At 25.4% G+C, this 22,417-nt stretch overlaps 2 protein-coding genes across 5 annotated transcripts; both read left to right on the top strand.

Moving 5' to 3' along the window:
- The first annotated feature begins 5,285 nt into the window (after positions 1 to 5,285).
- On the top strand, positions 5,286 to 5,695 carry LOC113853913. Its single transcript, XM_027484617.1, has 2 exons — positions 5,286 to 5,398; positions 5,572 to 5,695. Exons 1-2 carry the CDS (start codon positions 5,289 to 5,291, stop codon positions 5,693 to 5,695), a joined length of 234 nt encoding a protein of 77 aa, XP_027340418.1. The 5' UTR covers positions 5,286 to 5,288.
- Positions 5,696 to 8,232: 2,537 nt separating this feature from the next.
- On the top strand, positions 8,233 to 11,447 carry LOC113853911 (dnaJ homolog subfamily B member 4-like). Of its 4 annotated transcripts, XM_027484616.1 has the most exons (4): positions 8,250 to 8,610; positions 8,725 to 8,969; positions 10,756 to 10,858; positions 10,949 to 11,410. In XM_027484616.1, the coding sequence occupies exons 1-4, from the start codon at positions 8,446 to 8,448 to the stop codon at positions 11,192 to 11,194; spliced, it is 759 nt and encodes a 252-aa protein (XP_027340417.1). In that variant the 5' UTR covers positions 8,250 to 8,445; the 3' UTR covers positions 11,195 to 11,410. The 4 variants fall into 4 exon arrangements, with proteins under 4 accessions (XP_027340414.1, XP_027340417.1, XP_027340416.1 ...); XM_027484613.1 differs by having other exon boundaries at positions 8,233 to 8,610; positions 8,725 to 9,164; positions 10,756 to 11,447; XM_027484615.1 differs by having other exon boundaries at positions 10,756 to 11,410.
- Positions 11,448 to 22,417: the final 10,970 nt, after the last annotated feature.

The raw sequence follows: 22,417 nt of genomic DNA, 5'->3' as shown, positions 1-22,417 counted from the left end.
TTGCGAGTGATTGGAGCATCCATTTGAAAAATAATTTGCATCATTGTATTCCTGGTATGATACTCTAACTTTTAATTAGTTTAGTTTTTTAATTTTTTATGTATTTTAGAGACTTAAAATTTATAAGATAGAGTTGTAGGATTGAAGATTGTATGACTGGGAGAAAGGGCGTCGAGGTCCTTCTCCGAACCTAATAATTATGTGCTATTGGATTATTTATGTTTGTGGAATTTGTAGAATTTGCATGTTGTGGAGTTATAAGGGAATGTGCTCTATAACGGTTTAGGATTGTAATGTGTATGTTTTTTATGCATTGATTAATAGATTGTTACATAATATATAGATTATGTGTAAAGAAAATTTAGATTTTTGTATTAAGTACGTGTAAACAAATGTAAGGAAATATTAATATATTAGGGAAGATTCTACCAAAATTTACATTAGAAATTTGTTGCATTAAGTGTAAACAAATATAGGGAAATATTCATATATTACGGTAGATTCTACCAAAATTTACATTAGAAATTTATTTTATTAAGTGTAAACAAATATAAGAAAATATTCATATATTAAGGAAGATTCTGCCAAAATTTATATTAGAAATTTGTGTAATGTAAAATAAAATGTTGATACAATATTGTGTTTTTGTGTATTTGGTCTCTAAACATGTATTATACTTGTTTCAGATATGGCAGGTAAACGTAAGAAAGGTGTTGCTCAACGTCCTAATCGTGACAATACTGCTTCACCCACCGCTCCTACTTCTACCTCCACACCAATTACTATGCAGACCTCGCAAGATAGGGGATAAGAACAATTTATCATGGTGCCCAACCCTGGGTATGTTGCTCCTTTCCCTTCGCTGCCGACTACACATGCCACACAACCTCCTTCTACACAGGCCACAGGTAAGGGATCCACTATTTTTCCAGTTGTAAGTGAGTAGCAATCATCACAGACCCAGGCATCATATTTGATGTGAATGTTATAATAATTGTATTATTTTATTGTGTGTTAAGTTGGATTCCACCACAAAAGGGTTTCCACTAGGTGACAGATACCATTAAGAAGATGTTTGATGCGCCTTACACAAGTTAGATATTGTTTCTTGTAATTCTTCTAATGAAATTGTATTTATGTAGAGCAACTTCTCCATTCCTCTTAGGATGAAAAGATGATTTTCAAGGCATGGAAGAGTCGCCTTGTGGGTTGATACACGATCTCAGGTCACATATGTAAGTCATTATTATTGACACTATATATTATTATTAATAATTTATTAAATAGTTTTCGAGACTAATATATAATTATCTGCATTGAACTGTAGGATTACTATGTTCAAAGGCTTGATGAGGAATCTTCTCAAGATTTAGAGTCAGTTGATAAGGATACTATATGGTCAAAGACGGTGGGTGACCTTTATAAAGGCCGCATTTACAGCATGGGGAGCCGCTTTGCAGACTCTATGTCTCCTGCATCTATCACTGGAAATACCCCTTCTCTTGTACCTAAGGAAATGGAGGACATGGTCCGCACTTAGGTCCATGCCCTCAATGAAGAACTGCAGAAGCAAAATGAAGAGATGTAAAAGAGAAAGAAAAGTGCATGGAAGAAGAAGTGGACGAAGAAAATGGAGAAGAAGATAGAGAAGAAGGTAGTATCGAGGATACGGAGGTGCAATAACAGATGCAGCAGCGGCATATGCAAATGCAACAGCTCATGAGAGCAAGCACCTCTACATCTCTCCCTCCTCCTCCACCAGCTCTAACATCACCAATCTTTAACTCCATGCGTCATTCCTCCTCTAACTCCTGACGATACTTTTCAAAAGATGATCACACCAATTATTAGTTATATATAATGTTATTTTATTTTTTATATTTTTTTTTAGATGTTTACTTCTTCATTTGTAATGAAATTTTAATTTTATATTTTATAAATAATTTCTGATTTTAAATATATAATTTTATAGTTTTTATTATGTTTATAAATTGTAATAATTAGGAATAACGAGGAATAATTATGTTTATAAAAAAATGAAACAATTTTTTTTTTAAATTTCATAAATGAATTACTAATTTACAGACAGATCTTTCCGTATATAATTAGAGATAGATTTTTTCATCTGTAAATTACAGATAAATTATTTATTTACCAACGCACATATTACAGACGGCTCCAGTTCGTCTATAAATCTATCTATAATGCTAAAATTTATCTATAATAATGAAAAAATTTGTCTATAAATCTGTCTATATTTTCAGATTTTTTAGTAGTGATTTTTTAAAAAATTAATCATCTTATTATACACACAAATTTCATTGAAATGTATTAATACTATATTTTTCATATTTTCATTTGAATATATTAAGAAAAAATATTAATTTTTATAATAATTTAAATTTTATATTTATAGTGTATTTTAGTTAATTTATAATATAAAAATATATTAATAACGTATCAAATTTTAAAATATTTTTAAAATATGGGATAAAATTAACAACTATTTTTCAATATTAATTAAAAAATATTGATATATTTTTATATAAAAATATTATTAGGATACTAACTCGTGATTTGTAATATTATCATGAAATTATTAATTATTAATAAAAAAATTCAATCATTTTAAAAAGTAAGTCTTGCTCACTTTGTCAATTTTTATTTTCAATTTTTTATTTAAAATATTTCACCATTCTTACTATCAATTCAATTTTCCCCCTCCATTTTCCATTGTCTATATACCTATACCTATATAAATTACAAAATAAAGTTCTGTCTCAATCAATATAATAATGAAACTTTCTATCAAAATCATGAGTTAATTTACTGATTTAAATTTTTTTAATGGTTCATTTGGTAAATATAATGTTTATATAACTATATTAAATTAATAATATAAATAGATAACAAATTAAAATATATATACTTTAATATTATTAAAATATAACTATTTTATTTATGAGTTTTGTTAAATTCAACTCTCTAAATATTTATAAATAAAAAAATTTATAAAAGAAATATACAGTTATTATATTGAAGTTATAAAAATATAATAAATATTTTTTTACTAATAAAATTTTATTATTTTTAGTCGTTTATTCTTAACTTTTAAAATTAAGATTAACAAAATTATTTATTTATTTATTTCAAAAGAATATATTTATTATTTATTAAAAAAAACAAAAAAAAACTCAACAATCCACGTATAAACATACTCTGAGCGTAAATGTACGGGCCAGTGTATTTCCAGACCCATTACTAATTGATTTTTGAAATCCATAGACAAAAAACTACTTCGGCCCTAATTGTTTGCCCACATAATCTTCTTGGGCCTTCAGTCCTTTTTTCTATTTTCTGGTTGACCAAAATAATTTGACCAAAAACACTTGACAAAAAAAAGTTTATTTTCAAAAAAATTCATAATTGCAGAGTAAAATATTAAGCATAGGATTTTATTTTATTTTTCAAAGTTAATTCTACACTATTGACGAATAAAAAAATTTAATCTATAATTATTGTAAATAGTTTTGAATTTTTATTGTCGACCACCTATCTGAAATTTTTAAACCAACTATATGGTAATTGACCTGTTTTTATGTTGGGTCGCCACCATCTATTTTATTGATAAAACCCAGCTAATACAGACAAAAAATAGATAACATATACACCATAAACTTTATCTCCTAATTTTTAATTTAATTAATGATGTGATAATACACTAGATCCCTCAATCATATCAGGTTTGGATTTTGCTAAAAATTCTAATTATCAATTATTTTAATTTAAAATAAACAAAGTTAACTTTAAGTGATTAGACATGATCGAAATATATACAATAAATCAATATAAATTACACATGCTTATTGATTTTTTAATTTTTTTTTTTTGCATTAATATTTGGGAATTAGTTTTTGAACTTTTAAACAAACAAGCCTTAAATTGACAATGCTAAGCTTTCATATGATAAATATCCCGAATCACTCGAATTGTGATCAAATAACTAGATTTTAAGGGATTCTTAACCTGCAAAACTGAAAGTTTTTTATTCTCTGTTTTTTAATTATAAAATTATACAAGTTTTTATTTTACTTAAAAATGAAGAATAATTTATTTTTATATTAATATTTAAAATAAAATAAAATTTTTTATTTATAACAATAAAAAACCTTAAACCTATAGTGAGTTTACTCAATTTAAGTTTTGAGTTTTACTGGATTGAACAAAATAGAATTTGTTTCTTATTTAAGCTTTAAAATATAAGTTTAAACTTGACTCAAACCTATAATTTTACTCTTAAATCTATTTAAGAAAAACTTAAATAGATAAAGCCAAAACATTCAAGATTAAAATAGATATGAAATGTAGACCTTAAGCTTTATCATTTAGTGGAGAGAACCCTACTCCTTTCCTTTTTGTGGATTTTTTATCCTTTGAAGATTTGTTTTTTCTACCTATACACTAGTAGGTTTTTTCCTAAAGTGAGATTTTTTTAATATATCTATTTTCATTTGATCTTCATTTCTTTTCATACTCTTTTTTTTTACCTCTATCCTCCTCTTATCATCCTCTTCTCTACCACTAACGCATAACTGGTCAAACACATTATATTATTCCATATATACACAGATTGGTTTGACTCAATGTTGGAATTAATAGAAACTTTTTCTTGTATGTCAGCTCTGTGAAGAATGTGCAATTTTTATGATTTCATCTTAAGATTATTAAATTTATTTAATTTAAGTGTTATTTATTATTTGAAACATTTGCTTATAAGTGCCATTAAAAATCTTTGATCTATGAAGCTTAAAAGAAATTGTAATTTAGTGGCCTTAAATAAATAATTTTACCTGGTCTATTACTTACGAACAAGTTATCTGAAGAAATAACAGTCAACTTCAACGTGCGAAATAAATAAGGAAGCAATAGACGCCCAACTAACCTCTGTAACACAGAAGGAAACTTCCAAATAACGAAATACCAAAAGGAACCCAAGAAAAGAGAGCAAAACAGAGTCGGTAATATATGTAAATTACAATATTGAAAAGGGTGTTTCAGTCTACAAGCGAATGTTCGTAAACGCTACTCGTTATTATAGTAATATAAAAATTCGCGTCCGCGTCACGGTTGGTTGTCTTCGAAGATAATTTGAAAATTCAATACAGCACAACACGCTTAATCACTTATCCATATATAATAACCCCATTCACTCTTCCACTTATTCTTCTTCACATCCGCAAAACCTAATCAATTGCAGGCAAAGACTTTGAAGAGACAGAAAAAACAACATGGGAGAAGAAGGTTGCGAATGCAGGCCACTGGGTTTCTTGCTCGGATTACCCTTTGCTCTCTTGGCTTTGGTTTTATCTCTTGTTGGTGCAGTTATTTGGGTTCTGGGGTGCGTAATTTCTCTCAAATTTTCGATCTTTCAGTTGTTCTGTTTAGACGAATTAATCATGCGCAATGTGTCTTTTCTGTTGCTTTATTTTCTGATTTTTCTTCTTTTGAATTTGTTTTCCTCTGTTTTGATATTTGATTTTGAACTGAATTGCGATGATGGGACATATGCAGGTCTATATTGAGTTGCTTGTGCCCGTGTTGTATTTGCTGTGCTGGATTGGCCAATTTGGCAGTGAGTCTTGTAAAGCTTCCAGTTCGAGTTCTTAGATGGTTCACAAGTCAAATTCCCTGTTAGAGTATCATTATTTTGCTTTGAACATTACCTTAGTTTGTAGCAAATTAACAATTGTTGGGTCTTTTGGCCCTTTTTGTTTTCTCGGGGATTTATGATTTTCCTATTGTTGTGATTCCTTGGATTAATTGTGGTTGTCTTCAACCGTTTATATTTGATTCTTTCTGATACTCATCGTTTTATATCTTCTGTTATTTAAGATTAAGATTTTTATGTGTACAGACTTGGAAATTTCTAGTTAATATACCATTTTATTAGATTGACTAAATTTTTTTTTTTATTTTACCTTTTGCTTTTTTCCTAATAAGATGATAGATAAAAAATAATAATTTTTTATCATAGCATTTTAAAAATTTGCAATTGTAGGAATTATTTTTTCTCAACACTTAATAGTTAGCGACAATGAATTTTCACTTACTTAATTAATTAAAATTATATTTTAAAAAACATAAATATTGATTTCAAATGAAATAAATTAAGATTAAATTTTTATTTAAATTTTTTAAACACTGTGATTATCAGAATACATGTCTATTATATGCCAGTCTTAAGTTAAAAATATATTAATCGATAGTAAATATATATATATATATATATTAATCAATAATATATATATATATATATATATTTATACTAATCAACTCAACGCTTAATTAACAAAAAATAATAATTAGATTAGTTAATTATCTATTTAATTTATTAAAGTTAAATTTTAACAATTTTTTAAAAATAAAAAGAAATACAATTTTAAAAGTATATTGTATTTATAAACTTAAAACATATCTCGTTTTCAAAACAGCGATTATAATTATTTTTATATTTTAAAAATAAAAAAATATTTATATTTTTTAAGATAAATAACTAACTTTATTATTTATTATATATTTAATATAATATTAACGATGATATTATTATATATATATATATATAATAATTTTAATCTTAAATGTAGAAATTATCAATTGTAATAATTTCTATAAAAAATTTAATTTAAAAATAAAAAATAAAATTAGTTTTAAAATAACAAAATAAAAAAAAAAAAAACAGTAAACATAGACTTGGGAGAGTAGATATTTCATGTACGACAACCAACATTTATACGATGAGTTGGACGGTCAATCAAATTTATGACACCACTTTGGAAATAAGCATGACTTTATTTTATTTTTGATAAAATTAATATTTTAATTTTCTAATTTTATTTTTATTTTAGTTTAACTTTTATTTCATTTTTATCCAGTTCATTTATCTTTTATTTAAACCTAATCCTTAAATATTTTTATTGTTGACTCATTAATTAAATATATTTATTTAATTATATCTGTGAGGGGAAAAATAAAAATGATAATAATAGTTAAAATTAATTTTTTTTTATTTAAGGTAACTTTTAAATCATTCTATTTTTAAAGATAAAGACTCATCTTAAATAAATTGTTTAGTTTTTAATTATTTTTATATTATAAAAAAACTAAAAATGTGACAAGGATAACACATGATTGGATGAAAATGTTTAAATATGTTCAACAAAATGAATTTTAATTTTAATATTAATTTATTTAATGAATATTATAAAATATTAAAAATTAAAATATGAAATTTAAATAAAAATATAATAAAATAAAAAGATGATGAAATTTTATTTTATATTCAGTGTATATTAAAGTAATAAATTCAATATGTTATATTATGTTATGCTGTTCATTTTTAATTCAGGTTCTGTGAGATATAAAAATTTATATTTGTAACTAGGATATAATAAATGTTTATTATAAACTTATTATATTATGTAAATCAAATAAATATTAAAAATATAAATAAAATTATATGTTATTTGTATATATTATTAGTATTTATTGATTAAATTAATTTTTTATTTTAATAAAATAATACATTTAATTATTACATATTATCAAATTAAAACTTAAATTTATTACTGAATATGTGCATTAATTAATAGAATTTAATTTTAATTAATAAATAATGCCAAAATATTATACTTAAACTTTGCCATATAAAAAAAAAAGGATTAGGTTCTTCTATTAAATCCCCCAAATGAGCATTTAATATTAATCTATCTCAAATTTAATTACATATTAATATATTTATAAAAAAATTAATGCTAGGTGAAAATTAAAACTGTCAAAATGTATTAAATAAATTGAATTAATTAATGCACCTATAAATTATAAATGTGATTTAAGGAATAACCCAGGGAAATAAATGATTTACCTGAAACAAAACTTTTAAATATATTTCAAATGAACTCATTTCGTGCTTAAAATTAATTTATAAATATTTTTAAAAAATAAAGGGAAAAAAGATAAACTATTTGAAAACATATCTGGTTCATTGGATACGGCTGTAAAGTAAGAAGATTTTTTCAATATATATTTCCTTTAAATTACTATCCTTAATAGTTCAACATATATAATTAGTTTTAAATTTTTAAATAAAAATGTGAATAAATATTACACAATAACGTCATGGAGCACTGAAGTAACTTTTTTATCCTTAAAAGAAGAAAGGTGATTTAATGATATAATGCAGTAGTGCTGTAATCCGATCACCCGAAAACTGAACAGCATACAACTAGTTGGGATTTCTGGAACTTTCCACACAGTTCTCAGACCACCGAAACATCTTCCGAACGCGACAGGGACTGCCATACTAACTCCATAAACACTGCAACCTCTGAAGAACTAGAAAAAATAGCGAAAGTGAAGAAGAGAAAGAGAGAAGACCTTGAACGAGACATGGGGGTTGACTACTACAAGGTCCTTCAGGTCGATAGGAATGCCAAAGAAGACGACTTGAAGAAGGCTTACAGAAAGCTCGCCATGAAATGGCACCCCGACAAGAACCCCAACAGCAAAAAGGAAGCAGAATCCAAGTTCAAACAAATCTCAGAAGCCTACGAGGTAAGTTTCTCATCAAGGGTATCTAAAAAATTTCACCTTTTTTTAACATTGGATCTTAATGATAATTAAAAAAAATGTTTTTTTTATTAATTTTTGTTGGAGGTTTTGTGGTAGGTGTTGAGTGATCCTCAAAAGAGAGCAATCTATGACCAATACGGTGAAGAGGGTCTGAAGGGTCAAGTGCCACCTCCTGATACTTCTTCTGGTGGAGGAACCACTTTCTTTCCCACCGGAGACATTCCAGCGTCGTTTCGGTTCAATCCCCGAAATGCTGATGATATTTTTGCTGAGTTCTTTGGCTTCTCGGACCCGTTTGGTGGGGTTACGGGAAGAAGTGGTGGTGCTGGCATGAGATCGAGGTTCTCTAATGGCATGTTTGGTGATGACATTTTTAGGTCTTTTAGTGAAGGAGGAGGAGGAGGAGTCCATGTGAATCAAAGTGGCCCTCGCAAGGCTTCTCCCATTGAGAACAAGTTGCCCTGCACCCTTGAGGAGATTTACAAAGGGACTACCAAGAAAATGAAGATCTCTAGAGAGATTGTTGATTCCAATGGGTGAGTTGTTATTCTTTATTTTACCTGTCTTACTGTTTCTGATGTGCTGTGTTTAGTGCTAATATTTTTAAAATGGTTTAATTTCATATGTTAGATGGTGGAATAGGTACTAATAGTACTGAGATTCTTTGGTTTGAATGAAAGTAAAATAACAGAAACTTGTATGAATTAACTGAAGAAGAAACTAGTTGGACTTGGCTGTTTAGCAGTTCATAACCAGACTTTTGTTTGTATTTCATTTTGAGAAGTTAAACTTGCTACTTGGATCTTTTGTGTGAACACCCTTTTTACGGTGTTGAATTGTATCCTTCATTTAATTATTTATTTATTGATTCATTTATCATGCGTAGAATATGCAAGAAAACTTTGTGGTCCTGTTGATGCAGTAATTGTTTTTGTGTTGTTGTGTTTACTTCTTGGTTCAGAGAAGAAAACTACATAGCACGCTTTGAACTTTGATAAATACCACAATCCACACTGGATCTTTCCTCCCTTGTAAAGTGCTGATGGTTTAGAACTGAATTGAATCACATAAATTTTTAATTACCAAAGGTAGTATTGCCTTGACTTTTCTAAATATAACAATTGTAGGCATTAAATGAATCGTATTTATCTTGTAACTGGTAGTGTCTACACACGTAGCAATAGTATTGTTCTTTGAGTTGTGGTTGACGTCAGGCAGGATGAGTGTATTGGATATTTTGGGTTCTACTATTCTAAACTATATATTTTGGTAACTGTTACTTTTTTGAGTAATGAATTTATGGGATTTTAACTTGTAATAATCAATAGGGTTATTATAGCTAGTCAATAGTTGCTTGGCAAATTGATCCATTTTAAACTTTTGCTTTTATAATGATATTGGGATGGTACACCAAATACAGCTAAAAGTAATATCTTTCAGGTATGAATACCTATAGTAGAACTGTGGCATTTTAGCAACGGCTTTTCATATCAGATAATGTGCATAGCAATAAGGTGGACCATTTTGTGCATTTATCAAAAAGATTGTCTCTAGTTTTTGAGATTACATCATGCCTCATTTCATTCAATTCTAGGGTTGAAAAGTCTTATGCAGATCAACATTTTGATGAAGTCTGATGCTGTGATGTTTTATCTTGTTCTTCTTTAACACTGCAGTAGCTTGGTGTGCATTAAAATGTGCAGTAACCTTGTGGCCAAGTCCTATGTAACAGTGGGTTTACACATTTTATTATAGCTAAGGCACCGTTGAATATTGCATAGTAAGTTGTCAGTTAAGACTTAAGACAGCATAGTGTATGCTAACTTTTATTCCAATTGAATATTGCACGTGTTGTGTATGTTGAGTTTACAACAGACATGATATAATTTTATTGTGTTGTTTAAAGCTTTATCAAGTTTATGGTGCGTGACAATTTCTATATTTGTTATATCTTTTATACATTATCTACTTTAAATAATCATCTTTACATGTCAAAGTTATTATCATAACTTGAATTTACAACCTACGCAAAATGTCACCAAACCTAACCAATGTGGATGTACATAATAGTGTTCTATCTTCAGCTGACTCGTAAATGACTTTTCATTCATTTCCTCGTGGGTGCAGCAAAACCACACAGGTGGAAGAGATCTTGACGATTAACGTCAAGCCTGGTTGGAAGAAGGGGACGAAGATCACCTTCCCAGAGAAGGGAAATGAACAGCCAAATGTGACACCTGCTGACCTTGTTTTCATTATCGACGAAAAACCACACAGTATCTTCACTCGTGATGGAAATGATCTGATTGTCACCCAAAAGATTTCTCTTGCTGAAGCCTTGACTGGTTACACTGTGAACCTCACTACACTGGATGGTAGAAACTTAACGTTACCAATCAACAATGTTATTCATCCTGATTACGAGGAGGTTGTTGCAAGAGAAGGAATGCCATTCCCAAAGGATCCAACAAAGAAAGGAAATCTGAGGATTAAGTTCAACATCAAATTCCCAACCCGGCTCACTTCTGACCAGAAGGCAGGAATCAAGAAACTCTTGTGTACCTGAAGTAACTATATATACATTGGCTCAACCCGTGGCTCTTTCTATGAAAATGTATACTAGATTACCAAAATATTTTACAGGAGAGGCGTATGCGATAAATTTGGTTATTTTTATAGATATTTTGTGTTTCATTTTAGTGATTAAAATTTTTGTTTCAATATTATTGGTGTTTTGTATGATTGGTCAGCCAGTGGAATGAATTTGAGTCTAGCTAGTGCAATGGCCAATGGTTCATTTTATCATGATTTGAGCACTGCAACAAGCTAGTCTGTGGGGAGCCACAATACTCTATTATTACGTGTACCGTATATGCCTCTACACCATCGTGATATTTTCAGGGCTGAGAAATGGTTGTGGAAAGGAGAGAAACATAAAGAAAAAACTAAAGATGTGATGTGATAAGAAAAAAAAGAGAAAGATAAAATAAGAAGTGGATAGAAGATAGATGGATCGTGAAAATATTATCGGTGATTTAGTTGAGAATCTCTCGAGCTGGGTGAGGCTCTTGTCCATTAGAAGAGATTGGAACTTAGAAGCTTTGGTTAATTATTGAGTTCTATGACTTGGAATTAAATCATTATTAGAGGAAAATCTTGTTTGTTAACCTTGAAAAATCCATTTGTGCATATACAACACAATGATGATAGTAACCTCTAAACGATTTTACCTTGTGACACCCAACACGATACTCTGCAAAGTGATCACTTTTCCTACATGGATAACTGGATATGTAAAATGTGTCTTGTTTTATGGATAATAATTCATCGCCCAACCATTGCTTGTCAGATTCTGCCTCTTCCTTTACTGTTTCAAAGAATTGCTTCATCGTTCTTTTTTTAATTGAAGGAGTTGCTTTGGTATATTAATTTTTGTGCAGAAAATCGAACCCTGGCCCAATATAGCAGGAAATCCACTATGTAAGTTTGTTCAGGTTGACATAAAAATAAACAAATCATATTCTTGGGGTGCTTGAACGATATAGCATATTAAAATAACAAAAATTATTAACATCAATTTTTAAGGTTAATTTTAAATATTTAAAATAATATTTTTTATTAAGAATATAAATCTTTATTATATTAAAAAATATTGGTTTTATTTCTTTCACGATAAATATTTTTTAAGAAAATGGAATAACAAGTAAAAACAATCTCGTTTTCTTTAATTCTATGGGTTTACGTACAACTTCTTTTGTAATCTGAAAAAATATATTTAAAATAAATAAGTTTTAATCATCCAAAAATTGAAGTTGTATCGAAGGGTCTGTTGATTGACATCAGCTTCTAACTAATCAATCGAACACACAATATGTAAACTTGTAATTAATTGGTATCTCTGTTACAAATTGCTTGAAGAAATGTCTCAATTTTTTGTTTTGCAATATAATTTGTTGAAGATTCTGAAGACATCAAATTGCTGTTTACCTCTTATTTGGACACCCCTTTTCCAATTTCTGATTAGGCAGATTTCGATATTACCAGAGATTCCAATAATCCACCGACAAACAAAGGCCATAAATGCCAACAGATTTTGAAAATGCCCGTTTATAAGTATAATATTTGCCTCGTGTATGGTTAGATCCATTATTCATTCCCTTTAGATCAATGCTAAATATATGTTTTTTGCAGTGTCCAAAATATTTATTTTTCTGCTTTCAAAATTATGAAAACCAAATTTTAATCTTTATTTTTTTCTATACTAAGAAAGCTTATGATCGAGCACTGGAGGAAAGGAGAGGCTATGTGCTTGATTGTCTTATAATTGAAATCGAGATTTCGTTAGAAGTAAATTCTTTTCTCTTTCTTTTTTCTAAAAATCAATTCTAAAATTATCACATAAGTTTTAATTTTTCTTTTTTTTTTTCAAAATATTATCTCTTAAACAAAGTCTTAAAAATATATTTAAACGGGTCAAATTGATCCATGACTCTAAAAGACATGTGCCAGAAATGGATTGCTTGGCTAGTCAAACGATGAATATATTATAGAATACCTGAAGCCTTTTATAGATATCAATCCTTTTTTCTATGGCATAGGTATCAATCTTTAGTTCATTGGCCATGTGCATAGTCTTGTAGTATTTGTTTGCCGGCGTGGAGGTAATCAAGATTTTTCTTTCTAGGTAGGCCAATGCTATGCATAAAAGAACTGCTGATTTTATGACATTTTGTTTCATTCTTAGTTCCGTGTAGAACTTCATCAAACTGTTTCATAAACCTAACAGGGAAGCTTTTACTTTTATATTTTTAAAATTGAGAATTAGTTTACAGTCATCTCAATTTCGTTTAGAAAATGATACCCATAAAATTCTTTTGCTCCTTATATACTATCAATTTTCTTTTAAAGAATGAAAATGGGAAATAGAAAGAGAGTATATGAATATTGCTGGACATCGAATTGCTGAACTTGATAAACTGTTCCTCGGCTCGTTCAGCGTCAAAAAGGGTTACAGAACCCATTTTTCGTGATTATATCTTTGCCTACATTCTACAGTAATGGTAACTTATGCAAGTTGTTAAATACATTGCATCATGCAATCGTCCATGTCATAAGGGTGTCATATTTTTCAACACTACTTTAACTTTGGGCAACAAAGTCGAGTCAAAAAAGAAGAACGCACAACTAACATTTTGTAAATTTGTTAGTGATATATGTTTAATGATTATCAATAACAATCATTGATTGGAAACTAATCAGAGTAACTTTTTCAATGCCACTGAATTCAATATTCGCTGTCCCCCCTAGAGGTCCTCCACTAGGTGTAAGTTTGAATTGAATCCACTACTATATGATGGGGAAGGGTTTGTCAATGCACGCTATGTTGGTTTGGAGGGTTTGTTTAAGTTATTTTATAAAGTAAATAATTTCAGTGGATTAATAACATTATAGTTATGAAAATTTAAACAATAAGTTAACATAATGTTTTAAATTTATTAGTTAATTTAAAATTGAACATTTATTTTATAAAATAACTTAATCAAACAAATCCTATTTTGCATTGTGCTGAAGTCTTAGCAATTCTTTAATCCTTTTCAGAGATGTGAAATGTTATTAAACTTTTATGAGAATATACATTGAAAATCAATAAATAATTTTTAATAAAATTTAAAGAATTGGTAATAATTTACACTAAAAAAGAGATTGTTAAGCGACAAGTGTGAGTATAAAAGTCCAATTTTATATTAAAAATATGAACAAGTTAAATAATATATAAATGAAAACTCATTTGCTTAATACTTCAAAATTATAAATTAAATAATCTACTTGTTTATTCATATATAATTCATATACCTCTTCATTATTTGTCTTTCATATTCCATGATGGAAATACAGTAACTTAAAAGGGCAGAAGTCTCTTACAATTGAATTCAAAACACTTAGGAGCTCAACTGATAACAAACTAATATATGTTCATAGAGAGTTACAACAAAAAGATACTCTTTATACCCTATAAACGGGAAACAATCAAGTGAAAACCAATATTGATCAACTTCATCTCGAACTTTTCCACAGAACAAAGATTTTGAGTTATAAGGCAATTGGTTCAAGATAAATTCGCCATGGGTCTCATCCAACATCATAAACAAGCCTAATATTAAGGACCTCGAGATGGTCTCATTGTTTGAGAAACCACTAACATTATCACGGACAAATATATAGGACAGATAGAATTTTACACTCTTGGACAATTGTGTGTCCTTTTTTACAAATTACCTCATCCTTGGGTAAGAATGAAGAATGATTCTATAAAAAGTTAGTACCAAAAATTTCCAAGCACCTAGAAATTTAGTCTCTGGTTGAATAATTTGCATCATCGAAAACTATCCGGTGAAAAATCATTCAGTCTCTGGTGCAAATTTACAGTGTATAAGAAATATGTCGAAAGAAAAAACATTCCCGTTATGAAGATATATTCTTTACCCATTTTTGAGATTTCCTTTTTAAAACAATTGCTTCCTATAATTTAAAACTAAAGTACATGGATTAGTTTTCCTATAATTGGAGATGCCCGTGTAAACAAACCAAAAACCTGCACAGTTGGAGATAATCTCAATAACAAAAATAAGTAAGAGTGTTTTAGATAATCAAGAGATCTTAAATTATTAACGTTCTATTCATAGGGTGGGATATAAGTGTAACACACTTAAATCAACTATCATCATTAAGTACAAAGAAATCAATGAAATTATCCATATAAATTATAATAAAGTATTAACGATAAATAAATGGATAAAAAACATTTAAGATGAATGTGTAGCTAAATTATGATGACATGTCTAAATACAAAAAAAGGGGGGGGGGGGGGGGGGGCTAATAATTTAGGGGTAAAGAGTCAAAAAGGGTAGCAGAAAGTGGTTAAAAGGAACAGTAGCTTTCTGGTTTGGAACAGGACCCTTGAAAGGGACTGGAACAAGTTTCAAAGTTGTCTTTTTGCATTCAAACATGAAAGTATTCAACCTCGCCAGTGTAGAGTTCAGACTACAGAGGCACCCGTCAATCCCTCTCTGAGGAATTTAGAACCAATCTTTATCATTATCAACAACTCCTTTTTGTTTCTTTTCTCTGCCCAGTTGACCCAAAATCTCACACTCTGTGTACTTCATTTTTTCTTTATCTTTTTCGGTGATTACTATATTTCTATTGTTTGGAATTTGCATGTGCTGTCGGATATTTCTTTTAACCATTTGCCAAATTAATTTTCCTCCCATTTTGGTTTGGTTTGTATCTGTTCCTTTTTTATGGATGCTTATATAACTTACTATTATCTTATTTATAGTTTGTTTTAATAGTTTTCTAAGAGACATAATAAAAAGTAATCATGTTTTAACATTTTTATTAATTTTTATTAATGACATTTAAGATAACAACTATTATTATACGATGTGAATGAATGAAGTCAAGCCAATTCAAATATAGGTCACTTATTTAATTAAATTAAATTTCAGATCAAAGTTAATTTGATTAAAAAATAACTAATTTATTTATTTATAACTCATGTTTGTACTAAAAAATTTTATGAAGAAACTTTTGTTTATTAGTATAATATTTAAAAATAATTTTATACTATAAAACTAAAATAAACTATATTTTATCCATGAACATGATTTGAGATTATAAGTGAATCTTTTTATAGTAAAATATTATATTTTTGAAATTTATTTTTATTTATTTAAAAGATATATTTTAAAAATTAAAATTTAGATAATTTTTAAAATACCTTTGATTTTGTTTTTAATTAACATAAAAGTTTGACTTCATTAATATGAAATGATATTAAAAATAAATCAGTATTTTAAAGAGTGTATTGTTAATATATTTTTAGATGGTAATATTTTTAAAAGTAGATTTTTTTTGTTAAATGATTTTTAAATTAAATATTTATTATTAAAATTATAATAATTGAATTTTTTAAAATTTATATAATTTATTAAATTTAAAATAGTTATATAATATTTTAATTAAATTTTTAAAATAATTTGATAATATTTACACACAAAAATTACAAGGATACCGTGAATACCAATCCCTTTTTTTAAGATGGAATTCTGTACATCGATGAAAGCAACAGCATAGTGGTCCTTGCATTCGTTTTAAGATGTGGGCCAAATCTTTCTGAAAATCAACTCCTGCATCTTCTGTTCTTATGAAAATAATTGAAGTACCTCATCGTTTGATTTAACATTATAAAAACAATTTTCACATTTTTAAGAAGAAATATATTTTAATATAAACAGATAATTAAAGTCAGTTTCAATACATATCTCAACCATGTTTAATAAGTTAAAAATAATTATACTAAATTTATAATTAAATAAACATGAAGTTTCATTTTGTAATTGTGCATTCATTGTCATCTGCCTAATTTGATCTGGTATTCTAGTCAAATATATACACTATAAAAATATTTTTATCAACTATTATCTTAAAAATAATAATTAAATTTTAAAAGGAATATTTAATATTATTAATGCAGCATAATAACAATTTTTACTTAATCGTTACTTAATGATTTTAACATTGACAAGAATGAAACGTAAAATTTAATGTTTCTAAATTGGATTTTTTTTAGGTTAGTACATCCGAGTGATCCGATAACTACACTGTTCCATTACGTAATTTTATATTTTCATTTAAACCCCACCCATTTTTATTTAAGTGAAAATATAAAATTTTACTTAAATACACGGTGTAGTTTCTGCGTCAATTATAATCAAAGCCTAACATTTCAAACTATTTTTAGTGTAATGCGAAAGAGAATAATTTTAGACTCTACTAATTTTGATAATTTCTTTATTTTAAAATAGAATCGATTTAGAAAAATGCTTGAAACATACTATAAAAATATATTCTGATTAAATATTGACATAAATAAAGTATGATTAAGTAAAAATTTAAAAGGAATATTTAATATTATTAATGCAGCGTAATAACAATTTTTACTTAATCGTTACTTGGTGATTTTAACATTGACAAGAATGAAACGTAAAATTCAATGTTTCCAAATTGGATCTTTTTTAGGTTAGTACATCCAAGGAATCCGGATTCGGTGTAGTAATTAGGCTGTTCCGTTACGTAATTTTACATTTTTTTTAAACTTACACATTTTTATTTAAGTGAAAATGTAAAATTTTGCTTAAATATACAGTGCAGTTAATTGCACCGAATCCTGATCCACATTCAAGTCTAACATTATAGACTATTTTTAGTGTAATGTGAAAGAGAATAATCTTAGACTGTACTAATTTTGATAATTTCTTTATTTTAAAATAGAATCGATTTAGAGAAATGCTTGAAACATACTTAAAAAATATATTATGATTAAATATTGACATAAATAAAGTATGATTAAGTAAAAATTAAATAATGCACACTTCAACTTGCAACATGTGTATTCTTAATCTCTTTTTCTATTGGTTTTTTTTTTTTTTTACTTCAACTTTTATTAGATAACATGAGACAGGGAAGTAATAAAGGATAAAAGTGCGCAAAAGAGAATAATAAAAATAGTGACATAAAAAATGATAATGTAAAAATTAAACAATGCACACTTCAACTTGCAATACCCAATTCTTAATATATATCTTTTTCTTGATTAGATGTAACATGAAACCAGTGAAGTAACACAGAATCAAAGTGGGCAGTGGAGAATAATGGATATTTTAGTAAGTATAATCATTGATCATCTTACAATATAGCGGGATTAAATTATATATTATAAACATTTCAAATGAAAAAAAATAGAAACCCGTCACATTAAAAACGGTTACTTTTAACCAAGAAGTGACAGATAGAATAATTTTAGAATAATTTTCATTCTCATAACATTTCTTGATAATCCTTTCATTTATTTAATAAAAATTTAAATATCCTTAATATTTCTAACACATTAGTTATACTTAATTTTGTTTAATATTTCTTTATAAAATGAATTTAGCAAAATAATTGCTTTTTTAATAACTTTTTTACAACACTATAAATTATTTTTTAATTTCTAACACATTAAATATAATAAATATTCTTTTAATAAAAAATACTAGTTTTATACACTGAGACTCAATCTTTAAATTTATAATAAAAAAATCATATTACTTATTCCCAATAAAAAAAAGGGAAGCTAATCGAAATGCTCAGTACACTTTTACTTTGGATGCCAATATATAATTCTCAAGAAGAATTGGCAATGTGTTCCTTTATAAGACTGTTGAATTTTGTGTTTGTGTTTTAAAATATTCAATTTATAATACAAATGTTATTTTTTAATTTTTTACTATCCGATATTATACATTAAAATTTTCAGTGACGTTTATGAAATTAAAGAAATATAAATTAGTTAATTGTGTTATTGTCTAAAATTTTGTTTTTATTTAATTTTTGTATATATATGGATAAAATTAAATCAATTGTTATTCTTTTCATTTTTAAATGAAATTTTAAAATATCTAAAACTAATTAATATTCACACGTTATTAATTTTCATTAAATGTATTATGTTTCCCAGTGTAATAATAATGTTTGAGTTCATGCATATAGCCAAATATCACGGTCAATATTAAAATTAGGACCTTACATTGCTTTTATAAACTGTTGTAAGTAACAACTTTTTGAAGTCATCAAATATGAAAATTACATAATTTTAGAAACTTGTTAGTTAAGGACTTTTGAGCATTAGTTAAGTAAAAAGTTTTTATTAAATTTTATTAAATTACATCTAAAAATATATAATATATGTATTCATTCTTTTATAATATTTTAATTGATATTTTAAGAACAGTGATTAGCATTTATATTCTATAATTATATGTAAAATTAATTATATACCTACTTATTACTCTATACATTAAAACTACATACTTACTTATTATTTTATGTATTAAAATTTAAAACTTATAATTTACGAATTAAAATAATATTTTATTGCATTAAAATTCAGAACTTATAAAGTCACTTTTATTAATTCCACTTACTTATTACTCTATGCATTAAAATTTGACACGTATAACTTACATATTTAAATTATTTTTATTGATATTTATTGTTTTTGAATTGTATTTAACGTACTTATTGTCTTTTAATTGTATTTAAAGAATATTTATTATAATTTATAGTTATATTATATTAGAATATTTTTTTATTATAATAAAAATACTTAACTAGTTTAAAAACGAATGAATGCTTAAAAAAAATATTATTGAGTAATGTCATAGGAATTGTTTTTTTATAATTAATATCAAAATAAACGAATCTTCATAATTTTAGTGTAATTCAATATTTATCCCCACTTTATACTTATGTATACCTGTAAAAAAAAATAGAAAATTTAATTTTTACATAATTTTTTATTAAATTTACATTTATTATTTATTATAGTTTGAAACTTATAACTTACGAATTAAAATAATATTTTATTGCATTAAAAAATGAAATCTATAAAATTAATCCTATTGACTGGACTTACTTATTATCCTACGTATTAAAATTTAAAATGTATAACTTATGAATTAAAATTATATTATATTCATACTTATTATCTTTAAATTATATTTAAAGAATGTTTATTATAAATAATAGTTATATTATCTTATAAACGGCAACCTAAATATTCATACTATAAATTACTTTAAATTATCATCTATTAAAAATGATTATAATATTTTTCATAATTTACAATTTAAAATTATATCTGATTTGTAAGTTTAAAATAATCTATAATTCAATATATACTTCAAACACTAAATTATGAGTTGAATTAAAAAAATTACACTTATAAGATTATTAGTTTTATTATAGATTGTTAAATTACATTTTTTTAAAAATTATTTAATTAATTTAAATTATTTTATTATTTAGATTAATATAATTTATATTTCAATATTTACTGCAAATACTAAAATGTAATTTGAATTAAAAAAATTTATTTATAAAAATATTAATTTTATTATAGATTATTAGATCAAATTCTAATGAAAAGATAAGTTTACATATTTAAATTATCTATTTAATTAGTTTAATATAATATATAATTTAATATATATTTCAAAAACTAAAATTTACTTTGAAGTAAAAAATTGTTAACTTAAATTTCTAACAAAAAAATTATATATTTAAATTATTTTATAAGAAATTTTATTATAAATTATATTTTATTATTAACTATTATACAAATAAAAAGATATATTTTATTATATTCTTTTTTTATTTTATACCTTTTCTTATATCTCTAAGTAAGACTTCATCTTTACTTATATAAATTATGTTTAGTTGTTTACACAACTTTTAAAAGCTTGCTCAACAATTTTTTTATTGTTATTATTTTTTTTTGTATTTTGCAATCATATCAGCAGTCAAAAATTATTTATCCACCTAAGTATATGTATTTTCGTGTTTAATATTTTTTTTTTCTGTTGTCATATTTTTTTTTTGTATTTTATAATCATGTCAACGGTCAAGAATTACCTATCCACGTAAATACAAGTATTTTCGAATTACCTATTCACGTAAGTACATGTGTTTTTGAGTTTGTTATTTTTTATTTTATTAAACTATAAAATGAGTAGTATATTTCAATTTTATTTTTTTAAGTTAGCATAAAACTGTATTGTTTTTAAATGATATCATGTATTGAATTTTAATTATTAATTAAAATGATAAATAATAAATAAACTATATTAATTATTTTAAAAAATTAAAAAATAATTATATATGAAAAATTAATAAATTTATTATTTTAATTTTATCATCCAAATAACATAATTTTATTATACTTAATTAGTTATTAAATAAAAATTTATTTATAATGCAATCAATATTAATTTTATTAAGTTATCAAAAAATATAAATAATTTAATCATTTAAAAAAAATCAATTCTACATTTTTTATGAAGTAAACTTCTAAATTTAGTGTATATATCATATTATTATTAATTTTTATTTATAATATTTTTTAATGATAATTTTATTTATATATAAAAATTTTAATATATTTTTATTTTTAAATATTAATACATAGTTTTATATATATTGATATTCAAAGTAGATTTTTAAAATTGTTGAATAAATATTTTATTTTTTATATATTAGTCTGATAAGTTATTTTTTTAAAAATATGATATTATGTTTTAATAATTATATTGTAAAGTTTTATTAATAATTTTAAATTATAATTATAAATAGATAGTTTATCATATAAATTTAATTTAACAAGTATAAATAAATATATAAATAAAATTTTATAAGGCCTTTTATTCAAATTTTATATCGTATATTAACAAAATTATTATATTTAATAATTTATTGTTATAATTATTTATTTAAAATTTTATAATAATAAATAATTTATGATATTATGAAGCAATATAAATTTTATTTTTACATTTTAAAAATATGATATTTGTATGCTCTTTTATTTTAGGTTAAGAGATACTAAATTATACATATTTTAAATAATAATTTATTTTGACAAATAAATTTTTTATTATATTTATATATTTTATATTTTAAAATAAATTAATTTAATATAAAAAACAAACCGCGTAATGCACAAATATATTTTCTAATTTATATAAATTTTCAGGAGCTTTTCTCTTTAATTTCTCAAACAAGTACTAACTAATGACAAGTACTCTCTTGAGTTTGGGAAAAGAAATAACGAAAGGAAAGAATTAAGAGGAGAAAATGATACATTGCGTGGTTAATTAAATAGAATAAGTGAAAAATTAAATAATCTAAT

This window comes from Abrus precatorius, unplaced genomic scaffold (genome assembly GCF_003935025.1).
Source record: "Abrus precatorius isolate BTA unplaced genomic scaffold, Abrus_2018 Scaffold11, whole genome shotgun sequence".
NCBI classification, from domain to species: domain Eukaryota; kingdom Viridiplantae; phylum Streptophyta; class Magnoliopsida; order Fabales; family Fabaceae; genus Abrus; species Abrus precatorius.
The sequence above is the reverse complement of the archived record's forward strand: the minus strand, read 5'-3'. Positions and strand labels throughout refer to the sequence as shown.